At 45.4% G+C, this 19,238-nt stretch overlaps 1 protein-coding gene across 1 annotated transcript in view; it reads right to left on the reverse strand.

Moving 5' to 3' along the window:
• The window catches only part of RYR2 (ryanodine receptor 2), a 558,936-nt gene that overhangs the window by 212,286 nt on the left and 327,412 nt on the right, over window positions 1–19,238 (reverse strand). Inside the window, exons 25-28 of the mRNA XM_054584705.1 lie at window positions 14,941–15,100; window positions 11,790–11,937; window positions 5,283–5,491; window positions 3,251–3,425 (exon numbers count right to left, since the gene is read on the reverse strand). Coding sequence (XP_054440680.1) covers window positions 3,251–3,425; window positions 5,283–5,491; window positions 11,790–11,937; window positions 14,941–15,100 — 692 coding nt within the window. The remainder of the gene's footprint in view (window positions 1–3,250; window positions 3,426–5,282; window positions 5,492–11,789; window positions 11,938–14,940; window positions 15,101–19,238) is intronic.

Here is a 19,238-nt window from a genome sequence, read left to right on the forward strand (position 1 = left end):
TGACCAGGGATGGAACTTGCAACCTTGGCATGTAGGGATGATGCTCTACCCAACTGCACTGTGTGGCCAGGGCTGAGAATTCTACCCTTTTTTTCCTGGGCCATACTAGATCTAAGCATGGAAAAAAATATATACATAAATAATTATTTTGATAGAGTTGTTAAAATTCTACTGAAGCTAATCCATTTGTCTCTTTTCTTTCCATGTAGCAATCTTTGTAGCTTAATGCAGTCTGACCTAAACAAGACAGGAAATCAAAGAGTGAGTTAAAGGAAACAAGATACTAAATCAAAAGCAATAGCAAAAAAGCAATAGGGGAGAAACAAATAATACATTTCATAAGCTAATCTAATGTGTGACAGGGTTAGTAAATCTTTCCACTATTGAATAAGAGAGGAAAATTTACCAATTCTGTTCATTGTTTTGTTTCATTTTTAATCAACTGTCTTTGGCAAAAGAACAAGATGGTAATTTTGGTGGAGGGTGTTTATGTCCCCTTCATTTCTTTCTATAATATTTTATACAAAAGTTCAAGTGCTCAGCACAATAAACAAGGTCAGTATTGGAATGCAGGCTACAAATCTGAGAACCTAATGTGCAGATCAAAAAGCAGTGGCTGCTAAGAACAGGCTAACAATTTTCTACCATGGTGATTCTTACTCCTTCCCTTGTTGACATTAGTGGCAATAAAAGCAATATATAACCTTCAAAATAGCACAAGACAACAGAAATTACAGCTGAGAATTCATAATGATTTCGCCCGTTTTGTAATGTGAGTGGAAATAGACGGCTGCACAGCACTGCCGCCTCCAGGGCACAGGACGCAGGGCGCACCCAGTTCTGTTCCAGGAGGAGTGAACGATGAGCTTCTAGTTACGTTTTAGAAATGGCAGCTGTGTCTGCAGCTGTGCCAGCTCCTGAAGGGGTAACCAAGGAAAGTTGTTTTAAATACTTGCCCCCAAGGAGTCAGAGAAAAGGGCTGGATAAATATAATATGTATGTGTGTATATATTTTACATACAGAATTTCTTTCATCCATCTTACCACATGGCTCTTTAGCCTGCTTTAATAGACACATATGGCTGAGCTGTCTGTCTTTTTGGCAGTAAAAAGGAGTTATGAGCGTGATAAGGAACACAGGGCGCAGACAGAGAGACAGGTGTCAGAGCCATTTGAAAATAGAGCAATTGCAAAGCTTTTTTAGCATGTGGGCAATCACAAGATATCCCTGTGCCAGAAAATCTGCTGGTCCTAAACTGTGTATCTTCAAACTCGTTCCTGGCAGGCCCCCCACCGGAGTTGCGCCCAGGGAAGGCCCACCGAGTTTCTTCTTATTTAGGAAGCCGTGCAGGGTTACTGAGGGGGAAGGGAAAACCCACAGGCGTGGATCGGCTCCCCCCACGGCAGAACACGCACGACCATGACTGACCCTACAAAGTTAAAAGCTATGGCCAGGGCTCCATAAACCTGAGACCCTGCCTCACAGGCTGAGAGGCCACTTTCCCCACACGTCCAACAATGCGAACTACACAGCTTCCAGGCAAGTCACCAGAATGCTCTGCTAACTCTACAACAGACCTATCGGTACAAGTTTCAAGTCCTTTTTTAAATTTAATCATCATTTGATTTTACACTTAAAATCAAACAGAGTGGTGCGTGTGACTTTGTCACCAGACTCACCACAGAGCCCACGGGCGCGGTCACAGCCGCGGTGACTGGCCTGTGCGACGCGCTGCAGCGTGAGCATCGACCATGCACTGAGGGAGCACAGGGGGTGCTCCCCCCGCATCACTGTCACGTCCTCCTGAGAGGACCTGTGGTGTCAGCCAAACAACTCACCACGGCACCTCGAGATTTTCACTCCCAAAGAAGGAAAGCACGGTATGCAAACATTTTAAATAACAACCAGTTAAAAAAATAAAATCTCTGGCCATACCCATAATATGTGTATGACGGTGGAGAGACAGGTTAACACAGAAAAAGTCTCTCCCCCCACCCACGGCACTGCTCCTAAATACAACGCACCAGAGCACCGATTGAGGGGTGTCTTAAAATCCAAGACTGTATATATTCGAAGAATAGAATAAACCCAAAAGTCATTCTAAAAAAATGCTTTAGCTCATTTTGAAATAATAGTGATATAGTATTTTATTAAATAATCTTGCGTCTATGCTGTAAACAGCAATTTTCAACCTTTTTCATCTCCTGGCACACACAAACTAATTACTAAAATTCTGCGGCACAAGAAAAAATATATTTTTTTCCGATCTGACCAAAAAAAAAATAGGTACAATTTTGATTAATTCGCACCAGACGGCTATTGTTGTGTTGGCTGTTGTCATTTTTTAGTTTGACAATCTAAGGGAAAAGAGGTCAGCGCCCCTGACTAAAAAGTCAGGTGCTGCTTGTTGTAAAACTCCGTGTGGCAGGTCGGTTGAAAACCGCTGCTCTAGCCACACAGTCCAACAGAACCTCCCGGGAGGCCGTACGTGTGCTACACCTGTGCTGTCCACCAGGGGCACCACTAGCCAGAGCTCCCCACTGAGCCTTCCAAAACCCGCACGCAGCAAGCACCACTCAGAAAGTCAATTTTTAACTTCATTCGATTTAAATGAACGTAAATTAAAATGACCTCCTGTGGCCAGGGGCCCCTCTGGAAGCGTCTGCTTCACTAAGGGCCTGCAGCTGCACAGCCCTACCAGGCCCTCGCAGGTGCACGGGCAGCTGCCTGCTCCCAGCACTGTGCTCACGTCCACTTTCTGCACTTCTTTATTTTCGAACTTCTCCACTGATCAGAAGTTATACAAGTGCTGACGCCCCTGGGCTACCGAGTCCTGCATGAAGACAGGACAATGTTTTATTCACCTCTGTCATCTCAGCATCCAGCGGAGGGCCTGAACGAGGAGGTTCTCCTTATCTTCTTATGAAATGAATGAACAGAAAGAAGCTATGCTAGCTCAGAGGGAAGGTCTGAATAAAAATTTAACATTTGTGGAAAATGATGGTTTTCGCTGCCATTTACCTTCTTATTGACGTTCATAAAAGCCATCTCAGCCTTACTGAAACCCTGGCTAAGTAGTGTAGATGGTGCTTCTGCTAAAGTGACTTCAAGGGTGTGGCATCAAATAAGCCATGCAGGCAGTGTGGGACTCTCAGTGGCAGCCCCTCTACCCTCCCCTCATACAAAAGTAGCAGTCATATGGCATCAGAGCAAAGCGCCTCCCTGTGCCGCGAGCCTGAACGCGCTCACCGTCGCCGACGTCGAAGTCCTTGAACGCCAGTTCTGAGCCTGAGTCGTCGAGCAGGATTTCGCCGTTCAGCGTGAACATCATGGTGTGCTCCGTCATGTCGACCATACAGCCCACGACGTCGCCAGCTTGCCAGGGGCGCCCATAGTGCTCATTGCCCTGGTGCCACCGCTGGGCCTGGGACAGAAGGGTCATTTGCCACCCAGGAAGCCAGCAGGACAGACCCCGCCCACCACCTGCAGGACTCCCCGCAGCCCCTCCTCCCGGTAACGAGGGCGACAGCGGGGAGCCCCCCAGCCAGTGCATGTCCACTGCGGGGCCCTGGACACGGGGTGTCTGGGAATCCTGAGGCCCTAATAGCAACACTGTATGCACCGACTCGGGAAAAACCCAAATGCTATTTCATGATTTTGAGAGTCTGTCATTTTAAAAATCTACTCCACACACTTTCTATTAAAAGAAAAACTCTTTGACTTTAAAAATGTATTCATCTCCCTACTGTGAATGCTTCCCTGGACATGGGTGGTTTTTCTCTACTCCCCAAAATATGAAGAATTATGAGCAGAGAATCCAGCTGGGAATTTATCATTGAATGACATTCTAATTTTCATCCATTTCAAAATAAAACTGCACTCCTTGGAACCAATGGCACTGATACTTAACAAAACAGAAATTTAGAAGCATTTCAATATACAAGATGGGGCAAAAGTAGGTTTACAGTTGCAAAACAGAGTTTATTCTTGCATTATAATTTATTCATTATTGTATTATTTTCCATAGGAACTGTAAACCTACTGTTTCCCCAGCCTCTATGATAAAACAAAAGGTTCAAATCAAACCTAAAAATGTTCCTAATATGTTTGCTGAAATAGAAAGCTAAAGATTGAATATACATACTAATATTGTTAGATAAACACAGGTGAGATCTCATATACTTAAAACATAAAACATAAAACGGTTTGATAAATAATATTTCTACTGATCTATAGGTACAGAATTAGTTCTATTGATTCATTTCCCAGTGAAGTCTTTTAACCTTCCCCTTACGCATGAAGTTCACTGTGAGCTGATGCATAATGTAACACGGTCACCAAGCAAAACAATATGATTCATCTGGACTACACAGTAGTTTTTTAAAAATTTATTTAACCAAATTAGGTATTGAAAGGTGTTAAATTTTCCGACCTGAAATAAAAACCAGGGTTCAGGAAGCATGATGTTCCAGAACAAAGTGGGTGGGCTGTCCTGGAAGACACAATACTAACTTCTGGCCTGGAAATGCTTTCCCGCACAAGCGTACTGAACACCCACAGTCAAGTCTCCATGTGATGGCTTATTTATTCTAACTTCCTTTGTTCAATTAGATTTTCCCCCTCATATGAAAAGGAATACAAAGCCACAAAAGAAAAATCAAAGAATACAGATAAAAGAATAAAATATCTATAACTTTATCACCCAAAAAAAGACTATTACTATTCTATTGCAGCTATGTTCATATATATACACATTTTTAATGTTTAAATAATGTATACAAATAAAAATAATAAACATTTATATGATGTTTAAGTAAATGATAAAATAAGCACCTGACCAGCTTCCCCACAGCTTAAGGAATGAAAATCACTAACAATGTTGAAAATCAAAACTTTTTGTGATTGCAAACCACAATGCACTAGCTGTTCTTATAGTTATTAAGTGTGTCTACCATCACGAATTATCTGTCACTCAAGGATAAATTTCCTCCAGGGAACTACTGTGTCAAACTGTATGCATTTTTAATTAGCACATGTATTTGTAATACTTTTGATAGACATGGGTGATTCATGTTTTTGATAGTGATTTTACTGTATTTGTGGGGTAGAGAAAAATGTTTTTTAAACTACAAGGACAAAAAATTCCCTAGGAACTACGTTCCCAAGTTCGCGCTCCGGAGAGCGCTGCGGTCACTGTCCTACCAGGGAGATTCCGGGGAAAGCCCGCACGCGGCAGGAGGCCCCCCTCCACGCGGCCAGGGGCGGGCCGGCGGGCGCTCACCTTGAAGCCGTCGAAAGCAAAGGCGTGCTCGTCGGAGCCCAGCTCCTGGTCAGGCTGGCAGCCCGGCCGGCTCCAGCCAACTCGCATGTCCCCGGCCGTCACAGCCTCGAACTCGAAGTACCACCTCCCGGCCTTCACGGCGTAGGTCTTCTCGGCGCGGAAGATCCGGAACCGCTCGCCGGTGCCGCTGCACACTTCGGCCCGGCCCGCTGCGGGGAAGGGGCTCTGCTGACCACCGCGGGCGGGGGCCCGGCGCGCGGGGCGGGCGCCGTACCGGCCTCGGGGAATCCCACCCGCAGCGACGCCTAGCGGCTCCCTGGCTCCCAGAGGGGTCCCACTGCACAGGGCGGCTCACGGGCGCGGCCGGCCACTGCGGGCCAGCGCGCAGGGCACAGGGCTCGCGCGGGAGGCGGGGAAGGCGACGCCGCTGCCCTTCAGCAGGGAGCCCTCCTCCCGCAGGACAGACCCGCCCGCCCCTGGGCGGTGAAGGCGAGAGGGCAGGAGGCACAGACAGAGCCGCTGCAGGAGCGGCTGAAACTGCTCCGCGGAAGAAAGGAACGGGCACGTGTGGGTGCGAGAGAAAAGCGAAGACTTGCCAGGCAATGCGGGGCAGGGGAAGCTGCGAACAGCACAGAAGGGTCACCGTCGCAAACTCCCAACCGCCCATCTTCGCTATAATGTGCCACACACACACATTGTGTTTAAGATATTCGGGGAAAAAGTAAAAGGGCCAAGTCTAACATCAGAGTCAGTGTGATTGGTACAAAGGGAAAAAATATCTGTGACACGTGTGGATTGAGAGTGGACACTGGATTAAGGGTAAATACACAGGTATTGATTGGGGATGCACACGTATTGGGAGTGGACACACAGGGACTGAGAGTGGACGCGCAGGGACTGAGTGGGTGCACGTGGGTTGACAATGGACCCACGTGGGTTGAAAGTAAATGCATGTGAATCGATTGTGGAGGCACATGGACTGGTGCATGCGGACTGAGAGCGAACACAGGGGGACCGAGAGTAAACACAGGGGGACTGAGACTGGAAGCACTAGATTGAGAGCCAGGAAGGGGACACCTCAGGCCATGGAACCTGAAGCCAGGGTGGCCCTGAGCGTGGAAAGCCCTGGAAGTGACGGCATGGGGACAGGGTCCACTGAACTGACATCTCCAAGGATGCAGTCAGCTCAGCAAGGGTCTGGGTTAGATAAAGAGAAGGAAACTGAAGCGATTTAACCAAAGCCACACAGCTAACAAGTGGCAGAACCCGGGGGGCGACAGCCTGTGCCCTTCACACGCTGCCTCCGCAGCTGCACAGCGATGGGAGATGCTGGTTGAAGGTTAGCTCTCACCTACCAGCCTTTCCAGAGAATGACCTTATAAATAATAAAAGTTTAAAAACAGCTGAACCACTAGATGCATATGATCTAATCAGAACTACACAAAATCTAGATAAGCTCTGAAGGTCCGCAGTAAACACACAGCTAGGCCATCTTTAACAACTTAAGATTAGATTGAAGTGAAGACAATGGACTCAGAGGTCTAGCACATACTAGGAGCTACTATAGTGAAATGACCGATTATTGCTTTTTGATGACGTGTGGTGATTACAGGCTGCACAGTGGAGCTGTATCTGCTGATAAACCTTTCAACACCTGCGTTATGTTTCTGGGTAAGCGATGCATTGTTTTTCCACCTTTTCCCCACAACACATGTAAACACACACATACACGCAAACACCTGACCAGCCAGTGTACTCCAAGCTGCTCTCATTCAGCAGCAGCAATAGCGTCAAACTCAAAATGCCACCTACTGCACAGACACTTGGGAATTCCTTTTCAGAAAGGAAAAAAGCTTTTGTGTCATTACCTTTATGTCAACATTTGAAAATAAAATCATACACTATACTTTAATGTGAACTAACAGAAAAAAAACACCCCGTTTTCTCAGTGTGAACATTCCGGTTTTCAGGATTGTAAGGTGCTGAAACACTCACAGACGCATGCTCCCTTCTCACGTTTCCAGGGCATCGCCTCCACCCACAGGCACACGAGGCGCAGGGGCTCGAGGGAAGCCAGCGGCTCTCACACTGGCTTAAGTCTAACATGCTGGAAGGCCAACTCAGTATAAAAATATAACAATGTCTTTAAAAGCGCACTGCAAACTTCTCTTGGTAGTAAGAGTTACCACTAATGCTCTCCTCTACTACCAGCAATGAGGACGAGGGGGTTCCATGGGAAATGCGTGGCAACGAGAGGTAACAATGCAGAACGCCTTAGCCCCAGTGTTTCTTCCTGCCACTAGTGAGGCTCAGTCTGGACTTGGAATGGAAGTGTCTCCACAGCCTTCATTACACCTCTCTCCACGTCTGTGTGTCTTGTGGCTCATACCCTGCCTCTCCCATGTCTATTTAGGGGAGGTTACAGCCATGGTTTAAGAAGCAGCAGGTTACCATTCTGTTTCTTGATAAAATATTAATAATAAATGGAAACCTGGATCCAGAGAAGTTATAAGAACAGATCCAGATAATCTCAAACCAGTTTCTCAGAGTCCCCTGTAGCACTGAGCAGCGGGGCACAAAGCAGGTGCCGGCTGGATGGAAGAACAAAACCTGTCCCGAGCCCGGACGCAGGCGCTCAGGCACGCAGCTGATGGCGGCACCACCGTCCCCAAAGCGAGCAGCTCTTCAGCTTTGCTGGATGTTAAACACTCTACATCCATATATGTTTGGTAGGCAATTCTAGGTCATGTGTGTTACACAAATGATTTTGATCTTGTTATGAAGAATAGAATCAAAATTGACATTAAAAAAATGAAGTCAGATGCATTCCTAATGCATTTTATCAAGGCTGTTGCTACTCAAAGGAGAAGAAATTCAGGAATTATGTCTTCAACAAACTACCTCAAGATTAAGGATAAGGTATGAATAATGCTGGGTTCCCAGGTCCCCGGGGCGCTGGCACAGAGAGGGCGCCAACGACTGATCCCTTAGGGCCTACCTCCTATACAAGCACTGCGCTGAAAACCACACATTTAAAAGACACTGGCCACTAGAGGGCAGGCAAGATCTAATCATGCACTAAAATTTTAAATTATTTCTAGTAAGGTATGAAGGGAGGCTCTTCTCTTTAAAATTTCATACATATCCAAAATCCTTTAGGTGTATTTATAAAAGTAAAAATTATTGATATTAACCAGTCATGCTTTCAACCTCCTTGTATTATTTCTAATTAAGTAATTCCAACTTTGATAAAACCTTATAATGAAGAAAAATTATTTTCAAATGTTTAAAGTAGTATTCAGAACAAGACTTCAAAAATAGCACAATTCAAATACTGAGTTCATATTCATCTTGGCATAGGTAGCATTTTTCTAATAGAAAATAAATTATAACCTGGATTAATAACATAGAATTAGATTCAGTTGTAGGAAAAAAATTATGCTCTTAACTTTTTTAATGTCAGCAAAAGCAGTACAGTCAATTATAAGGTAATGTTTTTAATCTCATCCTAGTGATCACTAGACTTACTTTATTCGATAAAATCTCTCACATCTATCCTTAATTTCCATTTTCATCACCCTTACGAAAATCACAATTTTGCAACCCAAGCTTTTTTTCATTTCCATTTTCATGAAATAGCTTCTATCACTTTACTTTCAGTCTACATGTACCTTTCAATCTGAAGTGAGTCTCTTTTAGACAGCAGGTGTAAAGAAGTTGTTTTCTTCTTCATTCAGCCACCCTGTGTCTTTTGATAGAAGCATTTAATCCATTTACACTTAAATTGTTGACATATATTATTTATTGCCATTTTATTCATAATTTTGATATTTTTTTCTTTTTCTTCTTGAAGAAGTCCCTTTAACATTTCATGTAATACTGGTTTGGTGGTGATGAACACTTCTAGCTTTTTGTCTTGGAAGCTCTTTATCTGTCCTTTGATTCTAAATGATAGCCTTGATGGGTGGAGCAATCTTGGTTGCAGGTCCTTCCTTTACATCACTTTGAAAATTTCATGCCAGTCCCTTCTGGCCTGTTAAGTTCCTACTGAGAAACCATCTGACAGTCTTATGGGAGCTCCTTTGTAGATAACTGTCTTTCTCTTGCTGCTTTTAAGATTCTCTCTGTCTTTAACATTTGCCATTTTAACTATGGGACTCTCTGCACTTCCTCGGCTTCTCTATTTCCTTGGCCAAAAATACGGATGCTTTTTATCGTTTTTTCAAAAAGGTTTTCAATTCCTTGCTCTCTCTCTTCTCCTTCTGGCACCCCCATGATGCAAATGTTGTCATACTTGAAGTTGTCCCAGAGGCCACTTAAACTATCCTTTCTTTTTTGGGGGGGTGGTTCTTTTTGATGTTCTGACTGGGTATTTTCTGCTACCTTATCTTTTAAATCACTGATCTGATGCTCTGCTTCATCTTCTCTACTATTGATTCCTTCTAATGTATTCTTTATTTCTGACTGGTCCTTGGGAGGTTTTCTATCTCCATTTTTGGGTCCTTTCTCTTTGCTGGAGTTCTCGCAGAGTTCATCTATGCTTCCCCTAAGTTCATTGAGCATCCTTATAACCGGTGTTTTGAACTCTGCACCTAGTAGGTTGCTTGTCTCCATTTTGTTTAGATCTCTTTTTGGTGTTATGATCTGCTCTTTCATTTGGGACATGTTTCTTTGTTTCCTCATTTTGGCTGACTCCCTTTGTTCACTTCTATGTATTAGGTAGAGCTACTATGTCTTTTTGTCATGGTAGAGTGGCCTTATGTAGTAGGTTCCCTGTGGGGCCCAGTGGCACAGCCTCTCTGGTCACCTGTGCTGGGTGCTCCATGTGGGCTGTGTGAACCCCCCTGCTGTAGTTGGCCCTTGACTGCTGTTGGCATGTCAATGGGAGGGGCTCACCCCCAGGCCAATCAGCTGGAGGACTGGCCACAAGCATGGTGGCAGATCAGCTGTGTAGGGGCTGCACCCAGGGAGTAGAACTTACTTTAGCGGGGCTCAGGTACCTGCTGAGTCTTTCCCTTGAGTGTGTCACTCATGGAGGTGGTTGGGTGGTGCTTCAACATGGTCAGAGGCTGTCCACCAGGTGTGCTGTCTCTGGGGACTCCCAGAAGGTGCAGGCCATGTTCAGGTGCTGCTTGTGCCCTGCCTAGGACCACCGGTAGGAGCTACAAAGTGATCTGCAGATGGCTGCTGCTTGTCCTGGGTTTGGAGGTGCCCAGGAGAGGCCTAGCTGCAAATCGAGTCTGCCTGCCATGAGTGCCAGGCTGGGAGCTGCTTAGTAAGAGGTTCTGGGCACACTGAGGCAAGGTGCTGCTTCTTTGGGGTTTTTTAGTGTTTGAGAGATTTTAGGAAAGGCCACAGCATGAGCCAAGACAGGGTGTTTGTATGGAAAAGCCACTGTAACAATTGGGGTGGGCCTGCCAACTGGGTGGTGCATGGTCTCAGAATCACCAGGGTGGGTGAACAGCGTAGCCAGGCCGATAGAGATTCAGATATGGTCCTATAATGAAACACACAGTCTCTGCCAATTTTAAAATATGAATATTAATACTATAAAGATAATAAACAAAAACCTCATTTAAAATGGAGTTGGGAAGGCCTGTGGAGGGGTCACTCATGCCCTACCGGTCACCACCCAGCAGGAAGTCGTCTACCATCACCGACAGGGAAACATCCTTCTACCCTGCTACTCCAGCAGGAAAAAGGAGCCTCTTCTCACCTGACAACCACTCAGCCAGCGAAAAGGCACTACCCTTAGAACTTCCCAGTTTCCTCCAATGGTCTCCCTGTTCACAACCTCTGACTGCCCCCCTTTCTCTATAAAAGAACACCCTTCTCCCTTGCTCTTTGGATTTGTGGGTGGTTCATCATTAGACCACATGTCCTGAACTGCAACTCTTTGTCATTCCCAAACAAATCCTGGGAAATATCTGGTCTATTTGTTAAGGTCAACAACACCAGCTTATACTGCAGGAACAAAATATTAATAAGGTGATCGTTTTAAACCATATTCTTAAAAAGTATTATTAAAGGGAAATGTATTCTTCATAAAACCTTTCAAAGTCCATTTATTTAACATATATTTATTGAGTGCCTATTCTAATGTGTTTTCCTTAAAGCAAACTATTGTACTAATTAATATTACCTACATGAATGAGTGTAAATAGGGAAGGGTTACAAAACACCAGCTCCCACTACGATTTACTCCCACAAACAGCTAAAGCCAGCTCTTCTGAAGGACGTCAGGTGGACTGAGGGTAGGGGGCGAGGTCAGAATTAGAGAGTTAAAGGTGCACCTTAGACTCTTCCCCTGCAGGGTCACTGTGGGCCTGAGCCACTCTGCCAAGAGACGGGTCCGATCTTTCAGGAAAAAGTGCCCGGGCCCGCACACTGCATACAAAATCCCACTCAAAAGGACCCTGTCTGGTCCGCTCCCCCTTACTCATTTATTTGGCTTTGGAAACCATGCATGGTTCTGCAAGCAGAGGGGACACGTAGCAGCTGAAATACCGTGGTCCTGGTCCGGCGCCTCCAGGCTGTAGCCGTACCCCAGCAGCGTGCGCACGGCCTCGCGCAGACTGTCCTTGTTGGATTTCTTGGTTCTGTCGTCGAGAAGGGTGTAGGGCACAAGACGAGGGTTCCTTCTGTTCTTTACGTCCTATGGGAAGGAAAAAGGGGCGGTCACTGAGGTGACACCAACCATGTTTAGAAATGAGACAGTAACTACAACATAATTAACATCAATAAAAAATACATCCTTGGATGAGGAGTAAAAAAATACTACAAAATATAGAGCCCCTGAGGGTAAACACTGCCCCTTCCCCATTCCCATTGTCTTCTCAGGCTACAGAAGTTACTGAAACACTATCAATACAAAAGATTTAATCAAATGAATGGCTGCATCAGTTTAAAGCAAGGCCACTCCACAAGAACAAAAATGAAAAATAACTGTGGCAGTAACAAAAGCCAGCTTGAAGGATGTCTTTAACCATCTGCCAAATGCCATGGTCACAAACAATGGGCTAATGTAGAAAACATATGCTTTCCTTGCACAGTTGACTGACAAGCCTTGGTTTCAAGGAGAGACAAGTTAGTACCAGTCACAGCGATTTTGACTCGACAGTCGACATAGGGCTCCTGTCCCTTCTTAACAGAAAACACACTGTGTTACAGAAGGTCATTCTATGACTTCCACTGCCTTTGAAAATATGCACTAAGTTTACCCTATCAACCAGTGAAACTCGGTAACTCCAGAAGTATAGACTTAACTACAAAATTATTATAAAAGAGGCTGCCAGTTCAAAATGCGGTTAACGTGGCGTTAACAAGGACAGCAAGCAGACTGCCTCGCTGTCCGGGAAAAGGACACCTCTTCCTGAGCAAGGACGACGGATGCCTCTGCCCTCGGGCTGCAGGCCTTCAGGCCCTAGCGCTGAAGAAATAGCTTCTTTCCACTCACTCACTGCGGCTCTGTGCCACGTCCCAAATTGCCAGAAGCACACTCAGTTCCAATTTACCTGGGCATGGAGGGGACCGGGGAGGCCGGAGGGTTGGCAAACCTCCCCAACAAGACAAGCCACGCGGTGCAGAGGGTTTGCCCCGGTGGGCAGGAGTGAGGAGGGCTGCTCCCACTCTGCTTCCGGCTCTTCAGTGGCATGCGCTAAATACCTCGCCCCAACGCAGGAGCACCTGTAACACCCGGGCACACTGCTCCAAAGCCCCGCAGGATAAAGAAGCCGTGTAAGCACTTGCAGCTTCCAGACAGGACCCTGCACCCCTCCTTTTCAACACAGCTTCACCCCCACGCTTCTATACAGAAGCTTGGCAACCTGTCCTGACTTCTGCTCTGGCAGGTGGCGTTGGAGACCTGGCTGGTAATAGCCGCCCCCAGGGCCCCACACACGCGTGTGTCTGAGCTCAGCTGTGCTCTAGAGACAGAGAGGAGGTAGTAAGTCACCCGCTCTCGAGGAGTCACCATCTGAAGGAGGCCAAGTCAGTGAGAGGGTGACGCAAAAGCTGGCAGCACTGCAGGACCCCCCACAGCGTGTGCACAACCTGTGCCCAATGTGGAGGGTGACGGGGAGGGAGCTGGGAGAGGGGAGAAGAAAGCATGCAAGTGAGGGCTTGGGCCTCTCAGACAGAGTCTATGATTTTATAAGGCGGAGGGACCACATGTCCAGGAATGAGCACCTTGGGGCGGCGGCTACAGGGAGTCCTGGCCTGTGTGCGGAGCCGCGGGGTCATCAAGGCGGGTAGAGCCCCACTTGCTTATAAGGTCAGGTTCTCCCTGTCTCTCCTCTCTCTCATCTCTCTATCTCCCCCCTTCCCTCCCTCCCTCTCTCTCACACACACACATACACTCCCTGCTTATACTGACTCAGTGTTGACATTCTTATGAGATACAACTACTAATTCAACATGAAAATACCCTACCATTTCATGAAGTAAAACAAGGCTATTCGACTCCTCTTTAGCTCTCCAAGGGACAGATGTCAGTGGCTTAGAAGGATCAAAAGCACATTTCTGAAGTATCACTCAGACCGCATCCTGAACCACAGCCTAAGTGTATAAGAAGTAAAACCCACTCCATTCTGAAAAATCTTGGCCAAGGCCGCCTGCCACACCCTGGCCAGAGGCCCTGTCACACATGGAAGTGAGGGACGCTGGCTCTGGAGCCGCAGGCGGGCTCCCCACCTGCCCCGCACCTGCGGGCTCTGCAGCACTGGGGGACCTGCTCCCCCAGGCCCCCTGCACACCCGGTGCGTCCTGCGCACCCACCCTTCATGGGCTGCGGGAGTCACAGCAGAAAACACCTGTGGGCTTCAGGCACGGGCGCCTGATACTGAGAGAGGGCGGATGTATTGCATTTGTTAGGTGCCAGGCACTGTTGTGACTTAAATAATTGACTCAAGAGGAAAACAGAGACACAGGGAATTGAATTTAAATGGCCTGCCCAACAAAGGTCACACAGTTCCTCAGAGGCAAGGCTAAAATGTGCTCTTAACCTCCACTATCCGCCACCACGCACGCTCCACGCCAGCTAGCGACTCCCCAGTGTCCCCGGTCAGAGAGACCCATGACTGTGAAATCCAGAAACTTCTGAAACTCAGTTTTACCAAGTTTAACAAACACTCGTTTGGTGGCAAAACATGCTCTGAATGGATGCAAGGCTGCTTTCGTCGGTCTTGGCATTGTCCTGCCTGCGGGGGCGAACGGGTGAGCCCCTGGCCTGCTGACCTGCCAGGGAAGATGCGAGGCACCTCACGCCACGGCTCCAAGGGCGGGAACGCTGGACTCTGAAAGCCACGTGGCCTGGGGGCTGCCACTAGAGGGTCATGGACCTCTTCTACTATTAGTTTACTTCACTCTCTCCTATTCCAAAAGTTTCTCCTAAAATACAGTCTCAGTGAGAGACATGCCTCAAAGGCACATTATAAATCACTGTTCTGATAACAGCCACTGTGCACCTCACTTAATACGCAGGGTTGTGGTCATTGGACAACCTTGGGCCCAGCAGTAAATGGGCGCTTCAGTGTATCTGTGCACTAAGGTGTTTGTATGAATTTTAAACCATCATTACTTCATCTCTCCTGTCATAAATTATGCTACTTACCCCTCAGTGACCCTCAGCCCGCATCTGCAGCGCCAAGTCCCCACGCACCTGCTGGATGCCGTAGGTCCAGCCCTGCCGGATCCGGTCCCGGGCCCATACGTTATGAGCATTTTCTGCCAACTTGTCCACCATCGCTTCCTGAGACGGGGTGAGTTTGATGAAGCTCAGGTCCATTGGGGCAGGCTTGTATCCACTTGTCAGCTGGTAACTACGGAGAAAAGCAAAACTCATGTAACTGGCCTTTCCAGAAAAGTCAAGGTTTAAAGATCGCTGTAGTACCCTTTGCACGATCCCATCTATTTCCAGGTGTTCCATAAACCACAGGGGAAGCCCCTGGTAACACACCAATCGGCAGGCCTGGACCCCCCCACCCCCACACTTAATCCAACGACTCGTTAGGAGGAAAGAGCACACCTTCCTTCTGGTTTTATTTTTTCACCAATAAAACAGAAATAAGACAATTCACATATCTCTCAAAGCTGAGAAGAAATTATCATTGCTTGTGTTCCTAATAGCAGAGGTTTTTGTGTAGTATAAATCAAATTTTTGGTTATCTATCAGAACACTTGTTGGATTTCTCAACCAAAGTTCTCAAGTTTCAACTTTTAAATGTTATTTTAATGTCATGTGATTTAATAAAGCTGTGCATCCTTTCAGATACTAGCTACTCATTATCCTATAGGAAAATTCTAATGCATTTAAAGTTTACTTCCCTACTGTCCTTCCTATGTACATCATCGAGGAAGCCCTCAGGAAGAGAGACTACGAAATCCATAACCACCCAAAACGTCACAAAAGCCTAGGCTCTTCCGGGACTCTTACCAGAGGCAATTTCCACACTCTGAGCTAGAGAGAATAGGTAATAAATGAGTATAATTTTTAATCTTTCGGAACAAATATAAAACTGAAAGTGGAAAATTTTCAACACAGCACAACACTTGGGCAACAGCACTGCCCTGCTCCGCGCAGATTCACGGCTGTGCGCTGAGCTGCCCCTGAGGCTGGTGCACGGCCCACAGGCAGCCGCTCCCCCTCCTGCTCCATCACGCTGCCTCCCCTACAGGCACCTGGCCTTGAGGTCCCGATCTGTCCTGATCCTCTCTCCTAAGCGCCGTTGTACTGACATCTGCGTGTGGCACACAGCAGCTTTCAAGCTACAGTGTTTGAGAGAATTAACTCTGTTTACCAAGTTAAGATAGATACACACCTGCTCATCTCAAAGATTATCCTTTGGCACAAAAAGGCAATTCACCAGATAAGTGTGCTAAATTAAAAAAATAAACGGCCTGGCTCCGTCTGCTCCACGCAGTCCAGTCTTCAGCAGGAATCCTGCCGGGTCGCGTTTGTGACCCCCCACCTCCGACGTCGGAGCCTCCTGGTCCAGCCCTGGTTTTCTTTGACATAGTTCAGTCATGACAGCTAAGTCAGATGACAGTCCCCAAGGATCCAGTGTTCCCTCCCCATCAGGCAAGTGCCCCAAACATCCGTAGCACCCCAGGAGGAGGATGGGGTAAACCTTCAGTTCCAATCCAGCAGCAAATGCTCACTCAGCGGCAGGAGGTTTCAGACCCTGCCCTAGGAAGTAACTGTCAAATAACACAAACCCAACATCCACGTCTTTATAGAATTATGCTCTGATGGGGAAGCAGACAGTAAACAAAGTAAATGTAAAATAAAATGCTAGACGATGGAATTTCTATGGGGACAAATCAAGTAGAAACGGGGGCCAGGGAGGAAGCACACCTTTCGAGGGGAGTGGAGGAAGGCCACTTCGAGAAGACGACATTTGAATCAACACTAGAGGTAACATCAGACACAAAGCATTATTTTAATTGAGTTTGCACTGAATAGACTAGGGTTAAGTTTCTATGACCAAACTGCACTCTGGCTGCAAGGCTTGGGATTAAATATGCAACTGAGCCCCATCGGTGAAAATGAAGAACATGACATGTTAGCACACATTGAAACTTGTGATCTGTGAAAGTTACTCACCATACATAAAAAATGTATAAACTCGTTCTTTTTTCCTTCATAATGACAGCGCTTCATCATTACAGAAACAAACCCCACTGTATTTGTGACAGTGTTTTCACTTGGTGAGTATTTACAGAGCTGGACCTTGCACGTGTGTTTATGTCCATATAAACAGCCTCACGTTCAGCACCATCTCAGCATTTGTTTCAGAAAGTCATTCAAATGTAATGTACTTCTGTGCACCGTGAACGTCATTCCTAGCCTCTTCTCTGTCCCACTGTGCCTGAGAGCCCCTCAGCCCTCCGCTGCCAGTGCCCACCGGCGCGTCACAGCACCGGGGGAGACGGCGGGGTGAGGGGCCTCCGCGCAGCTGCGGACGCCCCTCTGACGGTGCTAACCGGCATTTTCATGGCTCGGCCTGGCCGCTTATTTCTCAGCAGTACACACAGCAACCAGTTTCTGACCCACTAGGTTCTGTGCTGACTTAATAATAGGTAAATGCTAAAGACAGACATTTCCTAGTGTTAACCCATCCTTTCATTACTGGAAAAAACTCAGCTTCATCATAATACAGTTCCTTAGAAAAGCTTTTTGGGGGTGGTGTGTGTTATGTACGTGTGTAGATATTAAACTATTAATTCAATTCCTTTAACAGTGCGCACTCTATTTTACATTTTCCTTCCTTCTTCTTGGGTCAGTTTTGATATTATACTAAACAGCTGTCCATATCATTTAACTTTAGAAAATTTTGGCATAAATTTATTGTATTTTTCTACCTCTCCTGAAAATGTTCCAAAACTGCTAGATGAAGTCTTGTCAGAGGTTTTTTTTCTTGCTTATTCCATGCTTTCTTCAAGTATTGCTTTATATATGCAACCCACATTTTCATATAAAGTCTATTTTCCATTTGTGTGTTTTTAAATTTTCATGATGATACATTCGACCCATAAGCTATTTAGAACTATGTTTTAAATTCCTAAATATGTCATGCTCTAAATGATTTTTTGATTTATGCTATTATTCCTTGTGATTCAGTGAATATGATTATTATGATATCGAAGTCCTCAAGTCCTAAAAAATGTTAAATTTTATAAATATTCTATGTGTGCAGTGTTCTATTTATGTCTAGCTTTTAATTTGTAGGGGTTTAAATTCTATTTATCTTTGTTAATATTTGTTACACATATCAGTTTCTGAGAGTTGTGTCATAAACTCACTAAAACTGTACATTTTTAATTTATTTTTAAAAGTATTAATATTTTGCTTTTTTGATTTCTGAAACTGTTTTTTGGTACACATATAAGTAGAGCATAATGCTTTCTTATCTTTATACAGTGTGATCTTCTTTTCTTAATTTTACTTTAAGAACTATTTTGCCTTTTGAAAAGGTTTCTCCCTGAGTAATATCGCTTGGTACCTCATGTTCTCATTATCCCAGCCTTTCTATGTTCTTAATTTGTGGATGCACCAGCTATAGCTGGGTTTTACCTCTGTGAGGTGTGTCCAACAGAAGTTATCTTTTTTAATCCAATCAGACAATCTCTGTATCTTACCTGAATAATTTAATCCATTTACATTTGTTGTGATTAATGATATATTTAGATTTACATATGTCAGGATATTTTTATTTTAAAAAACAGCTATTCTTGATACATACAAAAGACTATGCCTTAAAGCATAATAAAATGAACTCCATTCATCCATCACCACGTTGAGAATCAGAGAGCAGCTAACAGCACTGTATCGATCTGTGTGCTTTTCCACCTCATACCCCGTGGGATACGTTTTCATCCACCCTTGACATTATTTTAGGTTCATCTACGTTCTCATTTATAATAATAATTCATCACACCCAACTTAATTCATCTTCCTACTGAATAACATCCCTCTCACTCCCTCTGACCTCTCCCTTACTTTTATATTACTACAATAATATTGCTAGGAATAATAGCTTTCATGTTTGCTGGTATGGAATATCTCTAGGAGTAAAACTGCTGGGTAACAACGTAAAAATATTTAATTTCACACAATGAGGCCAAACTGTTTTAAAAATCGTTGTAAAATCACTCCACACTTTTAGGCTTGTGCTGATCTGCACTTATATTAATACTTTGAAATGTGAAGTTTTCATGGAAGATTTAGATATAGTATACGCTGTCAGCAGGTATGAGTAGTTCCCATTTAAAAGCCTCACCTTTCCCATTTTCCCCACCTATTCTCAAATAATGAACAGTTCTGAGAGTGACACAAAGAAAAAGGATCAGTAAACAAATAATGAAGAGACCTTAATTCCCCAATGAGGCTGGCTTACTGCAAACCCTGTGCCCCATCTATCGATCTGTCTCAGACTTAGAGGTCAGAATTGAGATAGT

This window comes from Pteronotus mesoamericanus, unplaced genomic scaffold (assembly GCF_021234165.1).
Source record: "Pteronotus mesoamericanus isolate MK-2021 breed Mesoamerican mustached bat unplaced genomic scaffold, CSHL_Meso_final contig_120, whole genome shotgun sequence".
Lineage (NCBI taxonomy): Eukaryota > Metazoa > Chordata > Mammalia > Chiroptera > Mormoopidae > Pteronotus > Pteronotus mesoamericanus.